Source organism: Trichoplax adhaerens, genomic scaffold, assembly GCF_000150275.1.
Source record: "Trichoplax adhaerens TRIADscaffold_1 genomic scaffold, whole genome shotgun sequence".
Lineage (NCBI taxonomy): Eukaryota > Metazoa > Placozoa > Uniplacotomia > Trichoplacea > Trichoplacidae > Trichoplax > Trichoplax adhaerens.
Window position 1 is genome coordinate 9,763,368 of NW_002060943.1, and position 27,478 is coordinate 9,790,845.

Sequence of the window (27,478 nt, forward strand, 5' to 3'; positions counted from 1 at the left end):
TAAGGAGTTAACACGGAATAAAATCTTGACAATACAGTATAAACCTCATATCGTTCTCACTGCGTGCATTTATTCATTTATGATTATATTACTGCAGCTAGGAATAGAGAAGTCCAAAATGATACAAAGAATAAGTTATTTAAAAAAATGCAGATATATATAATTAAGTTTTACAAGACTGTACGTCGTCTACAATAGTAATTATCGCACTCTAAAACGTAAGATCTATGGTAAGAAAAGAAATACGGTATAATCGTAATATACAGTACAGTAAGTTCTGTATCAATTACATACATCATTGTAGATCAATTATAATTATATAAAAGGTGGCCGACTCTTACAATGCCATATTAAGAATTATTAATTAAAAATTATCATTGTATTCAACATATGACAAATATTGCAGTTGACATTTAGCCGGAGTGGGACTACAGAAGACTAAATCGGAATAGCGTTTGTAAAATTGAATGTTAAAGACAAATAAATAAATGCAGCGTATAAATAAATAAACATATAAATAGATAATTAAGTATTGCATTTCTTAAATAAGTCAATACATTAGTGTTTCGTTCTTTTGCAACGTAAGACACTATACTATATATATTCAAGGCAGTCAGAACTGACCGAACCTCGAACAGGCGGAGCTAGAAGTCATACCTCTTGCAAAGTAAGTAGATCAATCCAAGAATAGGATATAAAAGTTTAGATCAATTATACGACTGACACTCTTTCAAAGCTAGATTTTCTATAATGTATTTTTCCTGTAAGAGTAGATCGATTAATACGGTCACTGACTTTTGTTTTTAATGTATCCCCGTAATGCCCATATGGCATTGAACCTGAGTCTATCACACCGGACCCATTCCCTGATGACCCTGTATTCGTATATCAATTCCGTACAACTTATTTACTATCCCACCATCTTTATCTTTAGTATATCCACTATCAGGAATATCAGCTATAAATGAATAATAAAATAAACAGTAAAATCAAATTAAATGGAGAATGCCCACCAGTCAATAGAATGGTTATCATAATATGGTATCATTATAACGTACCATTGCGTAATCCTTCATTCAGGCGTGATGTACCTTCTTTCGAATCCGTGAAAGTTTGTAGCTCTAATCTTTTATTTTGCTGGCTAGTTTCGTGCCTCATATCTTTGCTAGTACTTACTTCATACCTATTATCTACGCTATTTGGGGTCTTTTAATGAATATAAAGTCAGAAAAGTCAGTACTTTAACTAGTATAAGTAATCCAGTAGAACTAATTATATTATTGACAACCTGTACCTCTGCCTCTGAAAAATGGGTATTCTGTGAGGAGTAAACGATCGGAGCCTTACAATATTTATTCTTGATACTAAGGCATAAATAATACAAGAGTCAAATTATGATTTACCGTTCTATATTACAATATAAAAAGAATACTACAACCAGGTTATTATTTTAAGGTATCATTAACAATTATGCCTAATCAACCTATCAATGGAACTACTCTTCTGGCTAGCTAGGTCAGAACTTGAATTAATTTTCAAAGAAGAGCCAAATCGGTAAAGACTTTGATTAAACGTTCTTAACGTAAACTGTCAAAAATTATAAAAAGTTTTTGCACATTCAGGATCTGATGTAATCAAATAGTCGTTTTAAATATACATTCCACCTGAGATTTAGCATGAGTTTTGATGTCCTCTTCTTCATCGTCATCATCACTGCGCAGCTCTCCCGATGCTCTTCTAAGATTAGTCTGACCAAGATCTTGAAGCACTCTTATCCCGACCTAAATTTTTTAGTTACGTCAGGCAAATTATCATTGATCACTTGGGGAATAGGCAAATTACCTGAATTTCGTTTGATGTTTGCTCTCTTCTTTGCTTTGCTTGTCTTTCTCTACGACGTCGGATGAAGTTTCTTATAATCAGCAAAGCGTAAATTTTTGCGATGGTTATATCATTATCTGAAAAGTTAAATAACTTTTATCATAAAAATAGGGCAAATTATCGAGATTTACGAAGTATGAACACTTAAAATTATCGCATAAGCGCATAAGATCTACCTCATACTAAAGTTTATCAAGTCCTATTTCATTTCTTACATAGTATTTTATTATTGCATCAATGAGCTTCTAGATTACATGTACAAAAACTCTTATCTTAAAGTATTGCAGATAATCAGGGAGGATAGCTAAACTCATGTTGTCTCTCCTAGACGTCATCATTGCAGTACACTACTTTTGGTATCTAATTTCAAATACAAATGAAAGGCGAAACAGCTTTCACATGTAAATTATAATTTGTCCATACTAAAACAAAAGAAGTAAACTTTTTTAAGTACTCAGAAGCACGTGCTTTAAACAGCAAAGCTCTTAACCAAGTCATAATTATTAAAAATTAGCTGAATACATTATTGCATTATCAAGACTCTTCAAAGAGTGCGGCCATTCACTACAATAAATTTAGCACAATAATAACAGGAAAACCCTTGAGTTATATATATCTAACAGCGGTAAAGTAAATTGCTACGAATGATTATCTAAACTCTAAAACACATCCCTGCAACAATTCTTAAACCAACTACGAATCGTGATACCATAACCATATGATTATGCTGTATCATAAACATTTTCAGGTTTAATTACCTAGTTCAGCTATATGTTACAAACCTTTTAGAGATAATGGAACAATTTCGTCTAGGAGTTTATTAGGAGTTCTGGGCCAAATCCTCTTAATAATATTTCTTAACTCTCTGTCTCTTAAATCTAAGTTGCCTGATAAATCGTAATTAAAATTAGGGTCAAGGTATTTTATGTAAATACAGCGGAATTTGGTGCTACATCGATAAGTTTTACCTACCGTCTAGTTTAATTTTTAGTTGTTTTCGCACTAAAGCAAAGATCGTAGCATTGAATTTGACGTTGTTATCAGTCCCAAGAGGCATGTGCATACCCATTAAATTCTGAAATAAGAAGCTATTAAAATATCTTTTCTCTATTAAGGAAATTTTCTAGTGTTGCTAACCCTATATGCAGTAGAGTCCGGACATAACTTGCCGAGGCCTAACGGAGGAGAAATTCTTCTAAGCAACTTCACCATGTCGTCAAATTTAATTCGACCTCTAAATTATATAAGTCAAGTTGATAAAGCTTCAATTAGTTTGCACGCTTCACTGATAATGCATATGGTAATTGCGTAAAATTTTGACAGCATTCGAAAAGATACACTTAAATTCAGACTAAAGTATCTATTGTCTAGTCATTCTTTGTTGTGATACGAATGATATTCTTACACCTACCAGTCGCATCTTATACCGTGTACCAAGTATATTGTAACAGTCTTGAACTAAACTAAACTGTTATCAGCAGACTATCAAATCTCATTCAGATTAAAATCAGGGACTTTAATATTTATCAGATCTACCTAACCTCAATTTCATCAACTAGTTACAGTAAAAGCTGTATTAGCTATTAGCTATTAGCTGTCATAATTATTAAACCGAAATAATGTATGAATCAAAATGGATCCCAAGCTAAGTAATATTGACAACAGATTCTAGGATAATACATACAAGCATTCACTTCATTAAGCTCTACATGATATTATATTTCTACGTTGCATTAAAGGCGGGTAAGTCGGATCCGACTTATCTTGCATTAATGGCACTATCGCACTAATAGCGGGTTTTAAGTCAGATTCTGATTAATGCGGGTGTACTAACAGCATTTAAAACGGGTAAATCAGACTGTGACTTATCTTGCGCCTAGTATCTTATAAAATTAGGAGAGGTTCACCTTTAAGGCTTTTTGTGACAGAAACAAGTGAAAGTATAAAATTGGAAAATATGCTGAATACAGTAACCACGAGCTAAAATTATGAGTCCAAAACATGGTCAAGATCTACTTTAGAAACTGCTATCTACAGTATTCCCATATTTACAAATTTTTCATTTCATACAACCGTAATCGTTATGAGAAACTTTTAAGTTGTTATATCATCTCATTGTTATACTCCATAGACAATGAAATGTAGAAGACCTTCAGAGCATGTGCATATTTACGTTTGAATTCAACTTATAGCAGCATAACGAATAACGTTATTAAAGTCTATATACGTAATGCATGTATACTAGTTATGGAATAACTGATTGTGATATATATATCCGTATACATATGAATAGTTAACACGCAGTTCTACCACCATATTAAGACATCAAGATACAGCACTGAAGCCTAACATGGTATTAAATAGATCAATACAGTATGTGCTTACACCCAGCGTATATACTGTAAGCTGTGTAAAAATTAACATACAGCTGTGAGTTGGATAGTACTTTCATGCTTATTACTATTTTAAGTATACATACGTAGCTTCAGGATCAAAAAAGGACCACGCTTGCACAAATTCGTCGAGATGATGAGGGCCAAGAATTGAAATATCTCTCGTCAGGTAATCGAAGTTATCCATAATAACGGCTACAAATAGGTTTATTACCTATAAGAATATCACAACGTTTTACGAACATTTTGTCTATAATATCAATCACATCGAAAATTCTTAAATCAAGCCTTTGCCAAAATGAGCTTACCAAAAATGATGAAAGGACGTAAAATGAAGAAAAATATAAATAACTAATGTTGCTGCCACATGAATTTTCACTGCACCCATTACCGGTCCTCCAAGTGCAACTAAGTGTAATTAGTTGCCAGTTTTCACCAGTAGCGCAGCTATATCAACAGAAAAGTCAAGGAAGCTAGTCATTTATATTTAAAGAATCGATTTTCATACGTTTACAGAATCATCTCCGCTGTAAAACGAGCAGCGCACAATTAATGCACGGATTACTGAAGAAATTATCTTTACGTACCGAAACAGCACCAGTACTGAACTGAAGAACGAATGAAAGTTATTATATTCTGTTATTGCCGACCCAGGTGAAGTCAAAACAGTTCCGAATAACTAGCGAGTGCAACGATCATTATTTAAATCATGGTTTTCTATTCATACAACAAACATAGGTTGATAAAGTCAATTAATCACTACTATAGTAATCCAACCTGCATCCCAATCACAGCATAAATGAAGAAAACGAAAACGATCAGCAAACCAACATACGGCAAGGCCTAATTAAGAATACATTCACATCACATCAATTACTAGAATGATCAAATAAACGTTATTTATTCGCTGCTAGAATCACCCTAATAAAAACATTGGGAAACCAGTTTCTTAACCAACATTAGGGTAAGAGTCAATATAATAAAGTATCTCACCTGAAAGGATTTCATAAATGTCCACAGTAAGGTGCGCATTCCACCTCCTCGACTTAGTAATTTCACCAAACGCATTGCACGAAATAATCGAAAAAAGTTGACACTGAAATCTACAGTTACATTGGAACTATCCTATCGTAAAAGTAATTTAATTAATTCAATTAGCTTATGCCAATGATTTGTATTTATAAGTAAAGAAAAACCTATCGAGAATCAAGAAATACTATCACTGCAAGATCTTATACCTCGAGAATCAAGAAATACCATCACTACAAGATCTTATACTGTAATTTTTAACACTAATTCAATTCCTACCTTGTATATTTCGGATATTACAATATCTATTATGCTTCCGACAACAATAACAAAATCGAAAACATTCCACTTATCGCGAAAATAATTCTATAGAAAGTGAAAAATATTTAGAGATCCTGATGTGGAATTACAAAAATATCAAGCTACACAAGTGCATTGATTCTATCAAACCTGTGGTTTAAAAGCTACTATTTTCAATATCGCTTCTAAACCAAACAGGACAGTAAATCCAATATTCAGATATTCTAATACGTCATTATAAACTCTAGAAGGCCTATAAACCTATTTATTCATAACAGATCATTTGAAATTAGCAATTATGGTCATCAATTAGTTTTGATCACGGAATACATCTATTTTCAATGTTTGATTATTACCTGCATCATTAATGTCATTGTGTTTAAAGTTATAAGGCCAAATATAGTATATTCAAATCCTAGGGAAGTAGCTAACTTCCAAACCGCCAACTGCAGCTTATTTTTGGGTATATATCTTTTTTGGGGCTTTGTTTTTAACGCAAATTCGATACAATTTCGCTTTAAAAAATGAAATAAAACGCTAAATTGGATTTGACTACATTTTAGTATGTCAATAATGCTTGTAATGCTTATACTATATCTCTGTAGTCATAAACTCCGGCATAACTATATGGATTATAATCTATCAATAAAAGCGCTTCAACTAAATATTACTTGATTCTTGTCCAGATCGCAGTTTCTATACTCTTGTTCGCCTTCAGTTTGAAAAGTTACAATAACGAAGCCAACAAATATGTTTACCATAAAGAATGCTACAATAATTATGTAAATTACGAAGTAGATCGCTACGAGGGGTTGGTGATTTCTACTAGGTCCTCGGCCAGCTTCCGTTGCATCAATTGCACGATATAGGATACTAAATATACATTTAGAATGTACCTTAAAGGTCAATTTCGATTTTCAACTTGATAACAGAACTAAATCTCGAGAATTCTTAATTTTACAGCACAAATTACAAGCCTGACATTATCTTATGAATGCTAAATTAAAAAATCGGAGAATACCGTATGTCATTAGTATACCTGGGCCATCCTTCGAACGTTGTAATCGTAAATAGAGTCATCATCGCGTTAGGAACATTATCAAAATTGAAAGAAGATTCTTTCCATATACGTGGTTCAACCTCAAAATATAATGAAAAGTTTGATAAAACTTCAATGAAGTTGCATAAGTACGTACTGCTCGAGGAAACACAAGAAAGTAACAATAGCACATTCATTGAAAAGCTATGCTAAGTCTATTTATCGTAGCATGGAACTGAATAAGATTAACAACGATACTTGCTATATTTGAAAAGAAGTCAACAAATACTTTATCCCTTAACTTCAACAGCTGAATCAATTTTAATCAAAGGCAGCGTTTATCACAGCGACGTCGATAAATACTTATTTAATTAATCGCAAGCTAGAAATCTTAAAGAAAGCGTTTACCTATGCAACTAAAGCTAATCTGAAAATACAGTTACAACTACAGTAATGAAAGACTTCTGCTACATCTTTACCTACTATTAAATGCGGCACCAGCGATTATAAAATGGTGAACTATATTTAGCTATCGATTACAACGCTAAATTTACCGTACAACACTGATTGTACAATACTTCGATGTCGGACGCTCAGCAAGATGATAGTAATCAGAAAGTTAAACAAAACGAATACTGCCCTTTAAGTATAAGTACAGATAAACGACCTTTCCGATATGATGTAATTAATGAACATAAATACTTCAATATTATTAAAAAATTTTTCCTAAAGAGATCAGATTACAAGAGCTGTTTCCTCCTTATCTATAAATAAATTCTGCTTGTTCCTGCGTACATTAGTCTATAAATATTAAAATATGACTGTGTGGCCACGAATTCAAGGCATAAAAGTTACTAGTTTCTCGCACTGCTATGAAGAAAGTCTACTGTAAATGATTGCTGCACACAAGACAAATATGACAAATTTACAAAGGATACACATCTTTATAATTTACGATACCTGAGTACTAAATACTCGATTATTACCGCAGTATTCAGCGTAGTACTGTAGCTATTGTATCTTTACTAACAAGTTTAATGTTACGTACCATTGACAATCACCAAATATCACATAAAAATACGTTATAAATAAATATACTACCGAACACTATAATACAGGATCAGTAATGCATAACTTTCAAATATAAATTGTTTACAGGAATTGACAAGCACGGTCTTCAAACAAAAATATAATCAAAAAAATTTTTAAAACCGAAGACATAGAGCTTAATGAGTATATAAAATCGTAAAATTTGAACCGCTAATTACACAAGCTACCTGCAAATAGTTTAAATCTCCCGTCGGATAATTATAGTAAGATCCCCTAATGACAAAATATTGTTGAATACCGTGAATAAAAATTACTAGGTATACAAATTCTATAACTAGTAAATGAAACAATGACTCTAACGACAACAGAACTTAGCCCTAACTTGCATGTGCTATTATCCATTTTAGATGCATCTGTACAAAAATAAAATCTTCCCTATTGTAGCAAAATGTGTTGACGTTAAACAATTGATAACAAGTAGAGATATCTTTCTTTAGAATTCACTTACTTTAAATAACTGGACTCCTATTACAGCGAACATGAATACCAATAACAATGTAACAAGCATGATACTCCAGATGGTTTTTATTGCTACAAAAACGCACTGAACGACATGCTATCATAATAGAAAATTACAAATACCACTTTATTCACATCGTAGACGACAGTAATACAATTAAGAATTAGCCAAAGATAACAAACCTTCAATCCACGCGCTCGATTTAATGCCCTTAAGGGTCTCAATACTCGAAGGACACGGAGTACTTTTAGCTGTTTCAAATTCTCTTCACTTTAATATAAATGTACGCGTATATAAACATTCACCGTTTCAATAATCAGTAGCTCATCAAATATAACATTATAAACATTTAATTTACTTACGCAATTGTATAATCTGCAATAGATACAGCTATAACGATCATATCAAGGATATTAAATATGTTTCGAAAATACGATCCTTCGTGCATTATTACCCCAAATGCAATCATCTATAATTTGAAACGTAGTTAAAATTGTTTAAAATATCGTATCATTGATTTATTAATTTAATGAATACCGACGCAACAATAGGTAAAACAATATTCTGTTCTATAGTAGATCTTCCAAAATGAAAACTTACTTTCATTGCCGCCTCAACACAGAATATTGCTGTAAAGGTTTTATCGCAGTAACTCAGAACCTAGACAAATATATTAAGACATTCTTTTCAAATTACGTAATTGATTTTAACTCAAAAAAGTTACCGTGGAAATCATACACGCCTAACCTGATTTCGAATTTTATCTTTCCCTAAGGGATCTTCAGCAGCTAGAGTTATGCTGCTCAATATTATAATTATTAGTATAATATTAGAAAAGTAAAGATTGGTGACGAAATCGAAAATCTTGCAACGAAATCTAAAACAGCAAAGAAATATACAGCACTTCATTTCTTCTCATGAAAAGTGAAACGATTGAATACCTGTATTATATATAATACGACATAATACTTTAAGATAGTTTCCTATTGAATTTGTCGTAAGTCATCTAACCTATTTGTGGATTTAAAAAGAAACATTGACGTAGCTTTTGGTATTGGCACAATAACTCGATCAGGAATCTTTTTCCAATTGATTTGTGTAGTATTGGTTCGAAAAGAGGCATCTAAACGAGGTCTAGCTGGCTCTTCAGCTGAAAGATTTACAAAACATAGATAATCATGTTACTGATGCGATACTGAAGTCTATAGCAAATTTTTTTGTTGCAATTCACAATATCACGATACAAGAACAATGCAACGGGAAACTACACTATAACTTCAAAAAATTTAACTGGTTTACATTTGCAAAATGCAAAATAGCCCGTAATTATAAATTTTCCGCTATGTGCTGCTTGAATCTACTTACTACAGTCACTGTTCGAATCTAGTTCTTCAACTCGAGACAGTTCAGATTCCTGACAACCACATCAAAAAATATTACTGTATATGTACTAAAATCAAAAATTTATGAGCCCAAAGTCACTTCAATTAAGTTCTTACTGTCTCGCTAAAAACAGCCATTTTGTATACAGGATTCGAAAAATCATTTTCCAGATCTCCCTCGTACATAACTTTAGATAATTTCTGTATATCATCCTTGAGTAAAGAAATTAAGTGAGCACATACGTTAACTGGAGCCATCCATCAAGGTGGCGCAGATACTTAAATAGTGAAACTTTAACCAGACTGTGACTACTTCATATACAGTAAAATTCCCAAGAACTTACCGGATTTTCCTCGGAAGAAACATTTTCTACGGCGGAACTAAACATAGATAAAGATAAATATCAAAACACTGTAAAGCCAAAGGAAAATCTTTGGTATTCGCTAGCATTTTATTAATCAATTTACTAACCCAATACTAATATTACCATAACGCAAAGACTGTACAGGTGTCTGCAGCTTCTGTAACCTCTGCTCTTTCGCCATTTTCCTCTTTGCATTTCTCCTTTCATTTATCTCAGTCAAACTCTCAGCATTCGCTAGATTATCCACCGCAATAGCAAGAAAAACATTCAAGAGAATGTCTGTATTTCAATCATCTTCAGTTAAGGATAAATCAGTTTACACCAGAACATACAAACGGCTATTAAATTTGTACAACCATGTTAAATCGAAGTACAGCACCTAAAGATACAGTTCCCTACTACAACTAAGATAATAAAATAAAATACAGCTAAAATGCCAAATCTGTCGATTCCGTCCAAAGCTTTTATGCCGTTATACATAATCTCATTCCAGTCTTCCCCAGTAAGAATCTAAATGATTAAAGGAATTAGTCACCAACAGAACATCTACTAAAACATAACTCTCGTCATATAACTCTCTCAAGCAAAGAAATACCTGAAATACGGTTAGCAATGATTGCCAAAATGAATCAAAGTTACTACGTGGAATAGACTTGTTAAAATTAAACCTATTTCAAATACCCAAAATCAATATCGGTAACCATGACATCCTATGGTATACAGATTGATTACTATCATACACAAACACACCTTCCCCCAAAAATTTGCATTCCTAATAATGCAAAAATTAAAACGAAGAGAAACAGCAGCAGTAGAAGGCTAGCAATTGAGCGCATACTATTTAAGAGTGATGCAACTAAATTACGAAGTGTGTTCCAATATCTATAGATAATAAATACATCATCTCAAATATTAGTCAAAAATCTCACCGAGAACAGCTTTTAATCAGACTACTGTCAAACTTACCTAGTTATTTTAAATATTCTAAGTAATCGAACACAACGCAGAACGCTTAAACCAAGAGCAGCAGCTCCTCCAATTATAGCAATAAAAATTAATTCGATTATACTAACAAGAACAACCTGAAAAAGTCCATAAACACACGGATAGGTTTAACTTTGGAACACGTTGAGTAACTAATTACAATTGAGATATATCTAAGCATATAAGATTTTATAAACCAAAGAAAGAGAGCTTTGTCTTACCAGAAAGTCAAATCTGTTAAATAAAGACATAAAATATCCTTCAATTCCTAAAGCATACATCTTAATGGACATTTCAATCGTGAAAAGGCCCACAAACACAGAATTGGTAATCGCTGTAACCGATTACAAATAGTTAGTACTCTTTGATATTTAATAAACAAGATCTCAAACAAAATTGTAGCACTAGCCCTGTAAAATATGCGTATAGCAATATGTAAACCCCCTACAATGTCAACTTTGTTAACACAACCTACATAAAAACTGCGTGACCACCCTTTGCTGTTCATAATGTTCCACAGCCAAGCATATAGTATTTAATAGCACAGCCAGAATAACCAGCCAGTAGAACGTTTGACTTTTGACTACAAGACGACAGTATCTCCTAGACCTTTTGTGCCATCTCTTCAGCTGATGCCTAAATACAAGTGAGAATTTAACTTTCTGATCCCAACGCCAATACATAAGAAAGCGACTGTACATGATAATGTATCACTAATATATGTCACACATACGCGTATATACCTAAATCGAAAACAGTAAACTTTCTTTTCCTCGACAGCAGATCCTTGGCTGCCATGTTCGACGTCATCAAATCTAACTCCTTCCGCTGGTAGGTTGATGTCAATCGTGGTGCAATGTCCAAACGAATTCGCCAAAAAAGTGATATACCAACAATTAAAGTTTAAATTTAAAAATATAATATAGAAATTTTGGGTACCTGCAACTTGCTGTTCCATATCAACTTGTAAGTCATCCACATCAACTTCTAAGTCCTCGGCTTTACCTATCCATTCCAAATATCCCCTATAATCTTCCTCAATTTGGCGTTTTTCTCGTAATTTCTTGAAATCTCCCGAAACTCTTGCTTTTTCCCGCTCCTTAGAAAACTCACTATATAATAATAACGAAAGACATTTAGACAGTACATCGAACAGAAATCACTTATTCTTTACAGCTATTATTATCAAGTCTAATAGTGTATAATGTACATGTACAGCATTGTACTGACTCTTTATATTCTAAAGACAATAACCCACCCGCTAAGGACACCGAGAACTAAATTCAGCACAAAAAATGAGCCTAAAATAATAAGCGTAACGAAATAAATCCAAGGCCATTCACTACCCACTGCATCATTTATCTGTAAATATAAGAGCACATACAAATGAACGTTGTACAAATATAAAAGACATTAAAATATTATTCAAAGCCTAATCTTCATATAATGATCATTGTAAGCACTAATATACAGTATTTCTATACATTAAATCCAAAATCTATGTGATAGTTCCTATTTGAATCAAAGGAATAGCGTACACTATACATAATATTAGTCCATCCTTCCATAGTTATACATTGGAAAACGGTCAACATAGAGAGGCCAATGTTGTCAAAGCTAGTTATTCCCGCATTGGGTCCAGTCCAATTGCGCAAACAGACATATCCAGACTTGCAGTGGTGGGCAGACTCAAAGGATTCCGAAGCAGCGCATGGACGAGGATCATTAATTAGCTTTTCTGATTACAGAATAGATGCAGTTAATTAACTACAATAAACCTATCAAAACATATTAATATCATAATAACGAAAATAGTTGTGCACGCAATCGATCGGTATTAATTCTGTGTAACCAAAAGGTTAAAGTTACAGATTACAATATAACTGCAACGTCTTGAAGTCCGATTTACTAATTAGCCTTCACGGTTTCGTGCACCCAATATTAGCGAGTATAACCTAGGCGAGAGTCTGCTTACTGCAACGTACAAGTATGTATTCCTTATAACTTGAACTGAGGGCCACCAAAATTTGTTAACTGAAACAACTAAATTACAGTATTTCCCATTTCGATTTCAAATACTATCACTTATCGGCGTCGATACTAATTAGTACAAATCCATTACAACCGAATCATTTATCAAAGAATGTTTCATTCCATAGATAAATCACTTACAGTAAATAGAGTACAATACTATCGACTGTTAGCTTACAGGCTTTCAATTAGATCTAGTGCTGCTTTCAAACAAAAATACCCTTAATTACGGTATATTTATATCAACATGTGAGAGCTTGTACTACCCAAGCAGTGTCTATTAGTTTCAATTTATTGTACAGTATATATACTGTATATATCTATCTGCCATAATCAATAATTCATTAACTATCTATAAATTCTTCAGTTTCAGCCATAAATTGCTACATAAAAATTTTTACAATATAACGTATACTTTGTTATTTACTTGTGATGTTGTGATAACATGCTCGATGCAGGACTCCGTTAAATAATTCTAAACCAATGGTTGCATAAATTATTATTACAAATACCACAAGCGCTGCAACATGAAATAGAGGGACCATGGCCTTCATAATAGCATTCATCACTACCTGTAAACCTAAACATTGTTGATTGCAGAGCCGTTTAAGCGCGTTTTCTAAAAGGATTCTTCTCTCTAAATACATCTCTACTACACAATTTAAATTTTCAAGGTTCATGGCCCTTGTTATGCTTACTAGGAACGCCTGACACCAATCTCAAAGGCCTTAAAACACGAAACGCTCTGAGAGCTCGCAAGACATCAATATTTTGATTAGATGACGAAGTTGCAGTGAAGATGATATTTATGATACTACAGAATCAAATAGAAAACATTTGTACATACATGACCATTACATCCATACGAGTATTTTAGACTCATACTTCAAAAGTTAGGAACTTTTCAACATGATCTATAGCTTAAGTGTACTAACCCAACAATTACAATTATGAAATCTAATATATTCCATCCATTCCTTAGATAAGCTCCAGAAGGAATTGCAAAGCCATATGTGATTATTTTCAAGAAACTCTCGATAGTAAAAATTGCCAAAAATACGTATTCCACCTTTTCCTTAAGAAAATATTGCGAAAGGGTACTAAATTGTAGGTATATTTCATTTGACAAAAATTACTGTTACATTTCGATATGAAATCAATTCTTTCTTCGCTTATGACATTCGAACGATCGTATTCGCCGCATACGTACTGTATATGCTGTACTGTACTTTATTACATTAGATTAACATGATCAAAAGGAATACTGTACTTCGCGTACGACCAGAAGGTCGTAAACGCGTTTTGTTACTAGTTGGCTACCGTTTCATTGCTTCATATACAGTACTGTACTGTACTGTATAGACGATTTTTATCGTCAAAACATACTGTACTATTAATGATAGCTAGCGAAGACAAGTTTACGTCCGCAATAAATACAGTAATACGCATACCTTAATACAATAACATATTAACCATAAAGTATTTAAATTATAGTTCTATCTATTGAATAACCGAAGCTACTCACCATATTCTCATTCAGCAGCGTATTATCATTATTAGGTAAAGGCTGATACAGGGCCAGGGCAACGCAATTAGCAAAAATAGTGAATAGAATCAAGTATTCAAAGGCTGTAATAACGCCGAACGATGTTAAGAAAAACCTTAAACTAGTAGATTGATTAGTACTGCACATAAGAGATAGTGATTTTTGTTAGAATTCGTAGTGAAGACTTCACTTGAAGATTCCAACGACTTCATATAATTAATCAACAATGGTTGAATACTTCAGCGGATAAACCCTCACAAGCTACAGGTTACTAACAAGTGTAGAACCTTACATACTGTAGTAGCACTGTAAAAAAGTACCTTACAATAATACAACGATACGAGCACGCATTGCGATACGAAAGTGAGATTTAATAAAGTTGCTAGGAATATACTGCAATAAGAAGAAGCAGCGTATCAAATGCGTGACATCTGACCGTCACTCGTATTACAGCTAAAACCCTACATGAATATAAGTCCTAAATTGAAGTTTAAAGCATTAACTCTACTTATACAGGTGACATTTATTACTACTTAAAGGATATTTTTTTTCCACAACCGTGGTAGCAAACTGTCTGATAGGATTATCGGTTTTCAAGAAAAATAGGACTCTAGCAGCTCGAGGAGTTAAAGCTCCTTGTTTCGCCTTGTAGTGTTGAATTCTTCCTTGAATTGCTCCTCGTCGTTTGGCTCTTGCTATAGCAGCTGTCTCAAGAAGCGTACCAGCAACAGACGGAGACAATCGGTCTCGAATATCGCTCAGATCTAATGTGCTTTTGCCATCGTCTAAATGATAAACGTAATATCAGCATAAATGTACCAAACTACGGTGTACACGATAACGTCTTCCGGATATCAGAGACGAATCAGATAGGAGTATTGTACAGACTAACATTCAATCATCATTATAACTCCGCGCAGTTAACAATTAATGTTCGTGCGCACTACAAATTCTAAAAATATAAGAAATCATAACATAAATAAATAAATACTGAAAGGCCTCAATAACCTACAGAAACAGAATCGGACGTCATCAAATCGAATATCTCTTCAAACGCGAAAATCAATAAAACAAATAGAGTTCATTACTTCAGTTATTACACTACTTACGATATGAAAGTTCAAACTGAACTGAAATGATTAGAAACTATAGTTCACATCAATTCCCTTCTGTACAGCGATAGTCCACAACACATTATTGAGTATTAAATCGGAAATCAGGGCTGTCAGATTTCAGAGAATCTTACCTTTACAGCTAACATATGATGCGAATGTATGCACAAGTAAGTATTACTACTTTAGGTTGCAGCAGAAAATTAATCCAAGTTCAATAAGCTGCACAATCACAGAAAAATCTACTCCGTACCGTTACATTCTTTAACTCCTGTAACACAGTCATGTGGCCATCTTTATAATCACGGTCACAAGCCTGTAATTTCCTAGCAGCAAACTACCAGAGCGATAGATCGCTGATACAGTTCAGAGAATTCTAGACATGACTTTCTCTCGAGATATACTGTACAGTAATATATAATGATACTACGCATACTACAGTAATAGACATTCAAAACAAGGCCTTCGTAAAGTTAACTATTAATATTATATTAATGCACCTCGTAATTGTACGATCTTTTAAGTTAATTGACGCAGCAGTTCTAGTTGATGAAGTAAATTCTAATTAGTACGTCAAAATACAGTACTGTACAGATGGGAATGTCACTGAACTCGTACTACAACATTCAGTACTGTAGATAATTCTAAATGCGAAAGAAAAAACTAATATTCCACATAAACCGTTATAAAAACGTAAGACGAGTATTCAGATATCCATACATTGCTAGAAAATCGACAAAACTGTAAACTAATAACCGAGTCTTCTTCATACGGCATTTGCAAACAAACAAACAAATTATATATCATAATGTCCCTTTGAAAAAAAGACGGAAATAAAAGTACGTATTTCATTTGGCACAATGAATCACTTTACGAAATTGCATAACAATTTACCTGTGCCTACTTTATCATCAGCCATCGAGAAATGATAAAATTTTGCTCTACAAAACACGTACTGTGAATAAATAAACAAAAAATATAAATACTGGTACAGTAATAAACTCGCGAAAGACTTAATTTACTTGGTGCCTAAACGAAACATCGGCTATACTGTACAGTGCGTCTTTATTCCTTATTCTCGTATTGTGGCTGCAGTACTGTACTGTACAGTACTGTACCTACAATACAGTACAGCCAAACAGGAATGTACAGTACAACAGTACTGTACTGTACGCGTACGGGAGGCGCAAAACTCGAAACTAGAGTGACATTGCGTGTACAGGACAGTACAGTACAGTACAGTATAATGCAATTTATTCTAGCAGCTGTACACACAGTACTGTACTGTACTGTAGTTTCTTGGAGTAACAGTTTTACTGTACAGTACTGTACATAGGGGAAAATTTTGATTGAGTAATCAGTTCTGACTTCTGAGCAATCCCTACCCTCAGCAACACTGACTTTTTTTACCAAATGAGGCCGTAGATATCGAAAAATGGTTACTTAGTATGGAGCTTCCGTGTCTGTTTTCTAAATTCCTAGTACTGATTTAAATGATATCTACGACCTTATTCATATATCTGTTTCCAAGCAGAACTTAGTAACAGATAATAAGATTCAGTGTAATATAGCTTAATTTAGTAAAAATCGATCAATTTAAAATCGATTGTCTCCATACTAGAGTAGTTTCATAACTAGGCGTTTGGCACAATATTTTGACGGGATGAGACCGAAAGTATCTGTCCGTCCAAGAGTGGTCAGTCCGGTCTCGGTCTTCTTTACGTATATTACTGTACGGTAAAGTAATGTGGCGGTAACTACAGCATCGCGCTGTACATAAAGTTCTTAGAATACTTACTGTACTGTACAGTACAGTACAGTACTGTATACTCATTATGTACAGAACAGTACTACTGTATAGTGAAATGGATAGTAGTGTACAGTACTGTACAGTACATTACAATACAGCACAGTGTATTAACACTTAACTCGTAAATAAACATTACAATCCTAATTCTCTTGTTAATTAGGTGTTACCGTAACCTGTTGAAGAATCTGCAACAGAATGTACAAACGTAAAGATTATATCACATTTATATTTGCAAGTACTTTTAATGGAAATTGATATTGACGGACTAACATTCTTTTCAAATTTTGATTCTGGAAATCTGGCAAATGTTGAAAAGTGTCGTGGCAACTCAAACAGTGACAATGTATGTGAATTTAATGTATGGACATCCCCGGACTGCGCCAACACTCCATATGAAAAAGATTACTCATCATGGTTTTATTTTGGTATTCGGGGCAATGTGCCGAATAAAAAACTCCAGATTAACGTTGTCAATATGAATAAGCAAGTAAGATTGTACAGTCAAGGTATGGCTCCACTCGTAAAGTCTATACCAGAACAGTCTTTTTGGAAAAGAATCTCGAACCCAGTTAACTATAAGGTTCGTACAGCTTGATTCTGTACAGTTGCATAATAAAGTAAAGAATAATAATAAAATATTCAGTACACTTAGTTATGAATTACAGATAAGTCTCGGAGTTGGTTGATGCCCGAATTATAATTATTGTTTAATAAATCTAAATTTTACGAATTTATTACAAGCATCACCTTACGCGTACACATACTGTACTCCAGCGTACGCTTTCATGAAAGATCCTAAAGGACTTCTAGTGTACGTGCTATAGGCACAAACGGTCATTTAGTCAGAAACGTGCAGCAATTTAATTAAGGTACTTACATTTTGATGCTTGATAACTTGCCTATTAAAATGCATGTACACAAATCACACGTTTATTAAATTTCCTGCAACTGACTGTTTTTGTAACTGTTTATTAACGTTACCTGGAAGTCTTTGATGCAAAATGGGGGTTCACATTCTGAAAGCTAAAAAAGCAAGAGTTGCAGGAAATACTCTATAGAAAAAGCCAAATACTATAGTATGCTGTGCTACAACATCGTCTCTAGTATACGACATTCAACATTAATTCCATAATTGACCAGCTAGTAGGACTAGTAAGCCACTGTTATAAAGCTTACTAAGTGACCTTCTCGTTTAATTTTAAACAGGTCGAAAATGGAAGATTCATATTATCTTTTCAGTATCAATTGCCTGATCATGCGGAAAGTGTTACCTATTTTGCCTTTTGCTATCCCTACTCATATTCCAAATGTCAAGAAAGGTTGAACTGCCTTGAGCGCCAATTTCACATCAGTGATAACCCTTGTGGATTAAAATCTGATACTATTTACTTTTATCGAGAACTACTCTGCTACTCAATTGAAAAATTAAGAGTTGATTTGGTGACTGTAACCTCCTGCCACGGTGTTTTAGAAGACAGAGAATGTCCACTTAAAGAATTATTTCCGGAAGGGAATAAACCGCGGTGTCATAAATTCGAAGGGAAAAAGGTTTTTAGATGTAATTGTTATCTTACTTTAGCAGTAATAAGTGATGTGAATTAAAACTGAGTTTGAGTCATCAAGACATGTTGCATTAATACACGTGTACTGTTGCAAATTTGTTACTGTCAACGCACAGTTACAACATGTGTGCGAGATCGTCTAGTAAAGTATATACTCGTACTACGCGGAATTGTTTACTGCTAAAACTGGAACTTATTTATAGCGAACGTATGTAAAATTAAATGTCAAAATATTTTAAATTAATTATCATCTTTCGTATTTCCAGGTTTTTTTTGTAAGTAGTAGAGTCCACCCTGGAGAGACTCCTTCTAGCTTCGTTTTCGACGGATTCCTCAACTTTATTCTCCGCCAAGATGATCCTAGAGCGATAGCACTAAGGAAATATTTTGTGTTTAAATTAATCCCGATGCTAAATCCAGATGGTGTTAAACAAGGTCACTATCGAACCGATACGCGCGGCACTAATTTAAACCGAGTGTATTTAAATCCTGATTATAGAATACACCCATCTATATTTGCAGCCCGGACTCTTTTAGAATATTATCACTTCGAGTACGCCGTATCTTCACACGGCAAGCTTACTACAAGTCAACTTAAGCATACCGTGATGAAAAACGAGGATAGGTATTCGAACCTTTCTTTAAAGTTATACAAACCCTTCGAATACATTACTTACGTAAAATAATTACTTGTAACTCCATTAACAGTACCAAAATTAACAATGAATAATATGATATATGCATAGATATCATCCAGCCCGAAATCATGGCTTACAACAATCCGTTAGCACTAAATCAGTGCAAAATAGCTCATCACAGAATTTGTGTGATCTATCTCATGTAAAAGTACCTCTGTACCAGTATAATCAAGGGTCGCCGTTAGCCGGCAATAAATTGGATTCAAGGCTTAAGCAACATGCTAATTCTAGCAGAAAACTTGATTTCGATAAAGTACGAGGCTTGAAAGTCATCGCACCAAGTGACGATGGTGTAGCGTTTTACGTAGACCTCCATGGACATGCATCAAAGCGTGGCTGTTTTATCTATGGGAATGCTCTAGAGGCGGCAGAAGATCGTATTAAAATTCTACTATTCGCTAAATTAATGTCATTTAATTGTACACATTTTGAGTTCGACAGCTGTAACTTTAGCGAGCGTAATATGCGAGCGCGTGACAAGAAAGATGGCCTCTCGAAAGAAGGTAGCGGGCGAGTTGCTATTCACAAAATCCTAGGAATAACTCACAGGTTTCAACATACAATCAAAAAAGATACTACCATAATTAAGGTACCTAATTCATATTGCAATTAATTATTTTTTTTTACAGCTACACCTTAGAATGTAATTACAATGGTGGTAGAATAGTAAACAATGTTCCCAGCGCTTCTAGTGACAATGAAGGAGCAGACCTGGCAATGCCACTCAATACTACACTTCAGTACACTTGTTTACATTACGAAGAGGTTAGTTATGCTTTCTATTCGGTGCTATCAATTAAGACAAAAATTACAAGCACCAACGTTGTCAATCTACACGCTAGATCGGTCAGGCAGTTGCTATTAGCGCGTTAGACATTATTAACGCTAACCCTCTGTCTCGAATTGAAAAATCGGAATTCCGCAATATGAATGGTGTCATTAGATGGATAACAAATTATGAAAAACACAATTCAAGGCACCTTCGCCAGAAGAAATCTCGATGGCTCCGAGCAGAATAGTAAATAAGACACTGTTATACCCAATTCGTTCAGGATAACTTTAATGATTACTGCAGCATGCTATTCGGAATTGCTGAGATAATTTCGAAGAGTCATTTCTATTTTTAACGAAACTAATGCTATATTTAGTAAAATTGATGAATATTAACTTCTTGCGACCAACTAGTTTGTCCTAAGGTGACTCGTAAAATTACCATGCGCAATATAATTCTACTTCTATACCCTTAATATTGCCCAGACCTGTCAAGATACTGTACTGCTTATGCTAGTAACAATTTTCTCTAAATAGTGACTTACCGTCACGTTAAATTACTTACAGTTAAAATTGGTCCAACCCTCTTATGTAGACTTATGTGTCACAAACATATGGAGCAGACTAGGCCTAACTTTTGTGACGGTAGGTTCCTAAAATGCTACCAGTACTAGTTGCTGTCTAATACTCGTTTGTAGATTATGCCTATATCGTACACACTTGTGGACTAGAGAGTCACGTAAGTGACTTTCTGTATCTTCGGATATTTCCGTTTAACGGAGAAGTTTATTCTCGTAAACTTTCTACAAATCCTTGTTGTACTAGCTGTTTTATCCATTTAATTAATCCATTTGACATGCTAGGAAATATCAATTTTTAAAAACAAGATATCTTGTGTATAATAAAATAAAATACGCCATTTGATATATATTTGATCGCAAAATTGAATATTCTATAAAGAAGGAACTGGCACACACCTTAGCAGCACCTTTTCAAGGCTGCTATTGGCCATCGCGTTTGATATGCAATTACCGATACTTTGTACAATAATAAAGCGAAACGAAGGATAGCGTATCAGTTATTCGCATTGTGCAATATGCTATATAAATGACATGAATAAATTAATGGTCACTGAACCTACTTATCACATTTTCTTTTATGATATTGTAATTTAATTGTAAGTGTCCACTTTCGTAATTCTCAACTTCTCAATAATCACCAAATATCACCTTCCGAATTGTGATGTTTCGGAAGGTTGAGAGTTGGCATTAGTCACAATAAAGTACAATAGGATAGTTAACGGAAGAGTGACCTTTATTGAACTAACGTAAGAGAATAATCGTGCAAGTAACACTGCGATTAGTCGAATAACTATAGCAGTATAGAATAGGTAAAGCGTGCAAACTTACCGTTTAACCTACCAGAACTAACTAACGAGATAGATGAAAGAAGATAGATTTTATAATGTTTGGAGCACAGCAGGAGGAAATTATTTATAATAAGCGCGAATGATTTATGAAATAGGTTACTTCTATGTTAAGCTAGTGCTACGGTATAGGTTAGCTAGAGTACAAGATATTTCCACAGAGTAAATTGTTATAGATCATACATATTTAGAATTATGTTACAGTCTAGTGAAACTAATACTTCTTCTAAAAATAGACTATACCGTTTTTAGAAGTAAACACATATAAATTATTATCCTCATTCGTCTACCCGAATAAACGATACTGTAGTGTAAACTTAACCTTTTAAGTGCTTTACTATGGCAATTGTGACCAGAGCTAAATTTTGGCTTAGTAAATTTGATCATCAGCATGTTAAATTAATGTAATATTAGGGATAGGGACTGATTGCCGATTCTCCCGATGTTTAAAATAAGATCTGAATAAAGTGAGCTACCGTTTGACACAATAATAAAATAAGTTACGCACTGGTTTACAGCTATACAACGATATTTAATACAGAACAGTAGTGTATGTTGTAACATTGCCCATATTGTAATACTATAACCTATCTCGTATTATAATTTACAGAAATGGGAATGACAAATTTCATCTGGCTTGTCTACACTCGTACTATCTACTGTATTAAGATCACATTTTACAAAAATCCACGTGCACTAGGATATGATATAAAGTTTCTTCATGGTGCGTTGTTGTCGCATGCATGATATTACACTATTCCGTCAAAACGAAATAAAGTAGGGGAATCCAATAGCTTAAAAGAATAGACTCGTTGTCTCATTACAGTTATTAATTTACAGTGTGTCCGTTTCTGACTCGTTTGCTATAATTTATTTACAGTGCTCAAGTGAAGTGATATTGTAGCATATTATACCGATAGCGATGACTTGTCCACGTAAAAATAGCCTAAAACACCTATCCATTTATTTTACTTTGTAAACTTTTAAATAGGAAGATGTAATTTAAGTATAAATGCTCTATGCAGAGTAAAGCCACCATATCATGGTTGTATATATATATATATATATATATATGCGTTTATCTGCATATATTGCAGAAATATAGACGATGAAAAACGATTTGTATGTATATCAGGTATTGATGATTTTGGTGTAATTGTTTATATTAAGGTACTGGTGGTATACCATTTTAATATAACTCGTATTGTATTACTACCACTCAGAACTTTGTAGTCTTCAAATATTTAATGTTTCTCATTCATGTATAGTTTAGAGTATCTTAAAATCAAATATTCATGTCGTCAAATTTGGCAAAGCAATGATGTAGAATCTTAATGACCATTTATTATGAATAATTTATCTAAATTTAGTTAAACATCAAAGACAATATAAGCGGCTGTTAGCTTTCAAAACTATAGATAGTTGCATAGCTTTATCCCATATGTTACTTCAATTTGCGCCTAATTAGGTATAATTAGATAGGTGAGGATAAATTAACCATAATAACGTAGTATTAAATACTATCGTTTCAATTCTAGATATCCTAAGATTCATAGCTACTGTCGCAATTAACTCACAAAAAGTAAAAATTACCATTAAATCGAATACTGGCGTTAGGTAATTATATAATTATTAACAATAACTGTCTTCTTACAGCATTATTGCAAGACTGGGCAAAAATATTTTACCGAGCCGTTTATGATTACAGCTTACAGATTTACAGTGAAATATGTACAAGTATCTAACGACACGATAGGAGTTGGAAAGTGCTATACGCGTATATTATTACATAGGTAAAACCAAGTCGTGAATAGCTATATACATTCCGTTGTATTCCATGCAGACATACAGTGATCGCTATTTAATTCGATTATAGCATCTTTAATATAGTATATCATAATAGTCGGAGAAATTGGGAATTATTTAATGCCAAGTAATTAAATCTTTGATCACGGTAGAATTAATTGATTTTTGGTAAAATTACTCGCTCCGTAAATTCAGATTGATTTGCGGATTTTTGATGCTTTATCCTTCCAGAATTTTGACCATTCAAGTTTATTTTGTCGGCATTACCTCTAGCATTTTGGTTATTTTCCGAACTGTATATTTTATTGACGATGCTACTATTGCCAGTTAACGAAGGGACTCCAGTATTTTTTTGTTCGCTGCTTTGGTGGTTATGACGATTTCTTCTTCTTAGCCATGCATGGCGTAAAGCTTGTGGGGGTGTCATGCGCTGCGCAGGATCCCATTCTAAACAACGACTAAGAAAGTCTAAAAATAATGAATCATCACACCCCTTCAAAGCATCCACTAGGTGCTTAGATTTAGGTGGACCGCGAAACTTTCCGCGGCGAGAACGTCCTCCACTTAATATAACGCTACCATCAGGCGCATTTGTAACTGTGCAATATCGTGGATGTCCTTTAGAGCTTATGAAGTTTTTGCCTCTTTTGGCGGTTTCCAACAAACGTGTGGTTGGCATACCCAGTAATTCCATTATACACGCTAGTTGATCGCCTTCATCTTCTCCAGGAAATAATGGATAACCAGTTAATAGTTCGGCCAAAATACATCCGAAACTCCACATATCAATTGACATCCCGTAACGATTGCCAAGGATTACCTCCGGAGCACGATAGAAGCGGCTTTGAATATATGTATAGATCCTCTGATGTTCGAAACAGCTAGAACCGAAATCGATTACTTTGATACCACTTCTTCCATGCTGCTTTAACAATATATTTTCGGGTTTTAAATCACAATGGATGATTTTATTTCGGTATAAAGCGTCTAAACACTGGAGTATAGAGAAGGCAAATTTTCTGACAAGTTGCAGATTGAAACCTTGAAATTTGTTTTTCTTAATAAGTTCATATAAGTTTATGCTGAGTAGTTCAAAGGGGAGGCATACGTGATTTCGAAACTGGAAGTGATCTAGTATATGAACTATGTTAAATGTATTATCTTTATCTTGTCGCTTTAAATGTTCTAAAATTTTTATTTCTTCCGCCGCCTGTCGGTGAAATCTCCTCTCATTTCTAATAATTTTTAGGGCTACATGCATTCGACTTTTATGATCATAAGCTTTTAAGACTTGACCAAAGCTGCCTTTCCCCAAAACTTTTAGGATTTCATATCGATATGCGATATGATCGTGGACTTCAGGCAGGTAGTTACCAGACTCATCATCATAGCCGTTATTACTAGGAGCACCAACTAAGCCCTGGCGCTTTTTTGAATTTGCACCAACAAAGAAGACTTGTGGATAATTAAAAATTTCATGATGTTCAAATGAAGATAACTTGTGCATGTATAATTTCATTGCTTGTTCTGGTGATAACGGAACGCTTTTGCTGCTCTTTAGAGAACCTGAACTACCCTCTCTTCCACCCGAAGATGGAGGTGTAGTGTAAGAATTCGGCTTCTGCTTTGCTTTGCTGTTGGATTCCACCTTACTTGCAGATATGTGAACATTTTCATCACTGTACATTTGCTGGATATTGATATTACTAGAAGTATTGTTTAAATTTGGTAGAGTAGTCTCATTTACCAAATTGTTTTTGGTCACGTAATGATTAATGCTACTATGCTTAGTCAATGACTTATCCGCATATTTGCTGTGTACGAAAGGAATGGTCGGGTTGTTAGTAATACCTTTCCGTAGCGGTGGCAACATACCACTCTTCCCGTTTCGATCATGTTGGTCTTCATGGGTAATTCTTGCGCCTTTGCCATCACCGACTGATTTGTAGAGGGAGTCATTATTCGAAGGGGCTACCGATCGAGTTTTCGCTAGGGACATTTTTTTAGGTTTGGTTAGCATTTAAAATAGTAATCAGATTCGTATATAACAGTAACACCCTATAACTTAATAAAGAATTAATCTTTAAGCGAAAATCTTCGAGTGCACGTACTCTTATGCTATGCGTGTAAAGACAGACAGTTACGATGCTCTTGTATGAACAAAAATTTCAAGTAGTATAAATTATCAGCCAGTTATATCAACTAGAATTTGGCTAATAACAACTTTTTATATACTGTAGTTCGTAACTTCTACTGACTTAATCGTTACCATGGAATCAAAACATAAGTTTCTTACTCTCAATCACGTGATATTATCTGTCTTTATACTTTACAGTTACAGAAACAAAAAAACATCATATTACTATACGGTACAGCGTACAATTTAGTACAGTAACTACTTGACTGAAACTAGTTGGTTCTATCACGTTTCGTATCCGTGGTTTTACGTTCGTACAATAAACTGCCAGCGGATCAACTTCGATATATGACTCCTTTTATATTTCTTACTATTCTATATAATTGATGATTTTTTCCATACTAATTATATATTCTGTAAAGTATTTAATGTATCACTGTGCTGCTGTGTAATTAGTTTTACAGTACTGTACAGTATATGATCAGTACGGAAAAAATCATCAATCATAATGATATGGAAAAGGAAGAAAAGTGAAAGAAGTCGTATATTTAGATTGATCCAAAATGACCAGAGAAATAGTCAGCTTCCATATTTTTCGGGGCCGAGGAGGGCCAAATGCTTTCTTGCACAATCTGCCTAGTGCTCTGATACTCTTCCGTTTAGTACGGTACTGTAATGTACAGTACAGTGGACTAGTCCCTGGTACTGTTTTTACGGTTTTATTACTTGTCGTCAACCCTCTGTTACTTGCCGTAACTGTAGTCACCAAATACTGTACTGTGCTGTACACATTGAGACCGTAAAATATCAATACTGTACAGTACAGTAATTAAGAGGACACGTACAGTACAGTATAGTATACAGTGTACAATACTGTACTGTACTGTATTATTTATTTATATTTATGTATACGACAGCCGTTGCCTTGTCACGAATAATGAGATTCAATGTACTTAGAAGTCAATCCGAAACCCGACTCGAGGGAGGGATTCGGCTTTAAGTAATTCTGTTCTGATACAGTGTTTGTGTAGCGATTGCACTCATTTCGGGTTGGAAGGTCAACAATTTGATCGGGTTTGGGTTGCATTTTTATTCCATTTAAGGACTCTGAGATTATCGAGAACATGTAGCCTGTACCAGGGACTACTAGAAGAAAGAAAAGAAAGAGAGGGACAGAACGGTCGTTCAGTGTATTAAAAATGAGTGGGCTGACTATTTTGCTTATCACCTCACCTAAACTGTACTGTATGTCTGAAACCATACACTATACTGTCCAGGGTCGTCATCCAGATTAGCCGCTTGGTTGATTTTGTACTGTACAGCGTAGTATACTGTACGCCTATACGGTTTCGTGGTAGCGTATAGTACAGTACAGTACTGTAGAATAACCAGAAAAATGATAAGCCCCTTGTTATTTTATACTGAATGGCCGCTAGGCGTCCCTCTCTCTTATTAATAGTCCCTGCCTGTACAGTACTGTAATGTACATTTAATACTGTACAGTACAGTGTAGTACACGCAGGGACTACTTCAAAGAAGAGATAGGGACGGGACTGGACAAGTGGACATGACGGGACACGGCCAAAAAAATGATAAGACTTTTTGCGGGTATTTTACAATACAATATGCTACGGCT

At 34.2% G+C, this 27,478-nt stretch overlaps 3 protein-coding genes across 3 annotated transcripts; 1 reads left to right on the top strand and 2 right to left on the bottom strand.

The window, feature by feature from the left end:
- Positions 1-1,818: 1,818 nt before the first annotated feature.
- TRIADDRAFT_18642 (uncharacterized protein) lies at positions 1,819-15,141 on the bottom strand (the record flags this gene model as incomplete). The annotated part of the gene is made up of 37 exons (XM_002108894.1): positions 1,819-1,974; positions 2,683-2,768; positions 2,854-2,956; positions 3,019-3,115; positions 4,361-4,488; positions 4,583-4,721; positions 4,862-4,953; positions 5,052-5,117; positions 5,268-5,399; positions 5,553-5,669; positions 5,754-5,864; positions 5,960-6,118; positions 6,275-6,476; positions 6,643-6,743; positions 7,920-7,965; positions 8,075-8,127; positions 8,201-8,308; positions 8,395-8,482; positions 8,575-8,681; positions 8,813-8,872; positions 8,960-9,089; positions 9,224-9,362; positions 10,074-10,238; positions 10,349-10,469; positions 10,555-10,627; positions 10,710-10,841; positions 10,926-11,041; positions 11,165-11,277; positions 11,419-11,601; positions 11,838-12,055; positions 12,202-12,305; positions 12,482-12,681; positions 13,402-13,554; positions 13,673-13,788; positions 13,910-14,049; positions 14,500-14,603; positions 15,054-15,141. Coding segments are annotated over 37 exons (4,446 nt in total), but the record flags the coding sequence as incomplete, so codon positions are not given.
- Positions 15,142-17,686: 2,545 nt separating this feature from the next.
- Positions 17,687-20,721, top strand: TRIADDRAFT_19682 (uncharacterized protein; the record flags this gene model as incomplete). The annotated part of the gene is made up of 6 exons (XM_002108162.1): positions 17,687-18,022; positions 18,649-18,990; positions 19,271-19,592; positions 19,852-20,251; positions 20,332-20,467; positions 20,545-20,721. 6 exons carry the CDS (start codon positions 17,687-17,689, stop codon positions 20,719-20,721), a joined length of 1,713 nt encoding a protein of 570 aa, XP_002108198.1.
- A 3,366-nt stretch (positions 20,722-24,087) lies between these two features.
- TRIADDRAFT_2504 (uncharacterized protein) lies at positions 24,088-25,287 on the bottom strand (the record flags this gene model as incomplete). Its single annotated transcript, XM_002108895.1, has 1 exon — positions 24,088-25,287. A coding segment is annotated over one exon (1,200 nt), but the record flags the coding sequence as incomplete, so codon positions are not given.
- Positions 25,288-27,478: the final 2,191 nt, after the last annotated feature.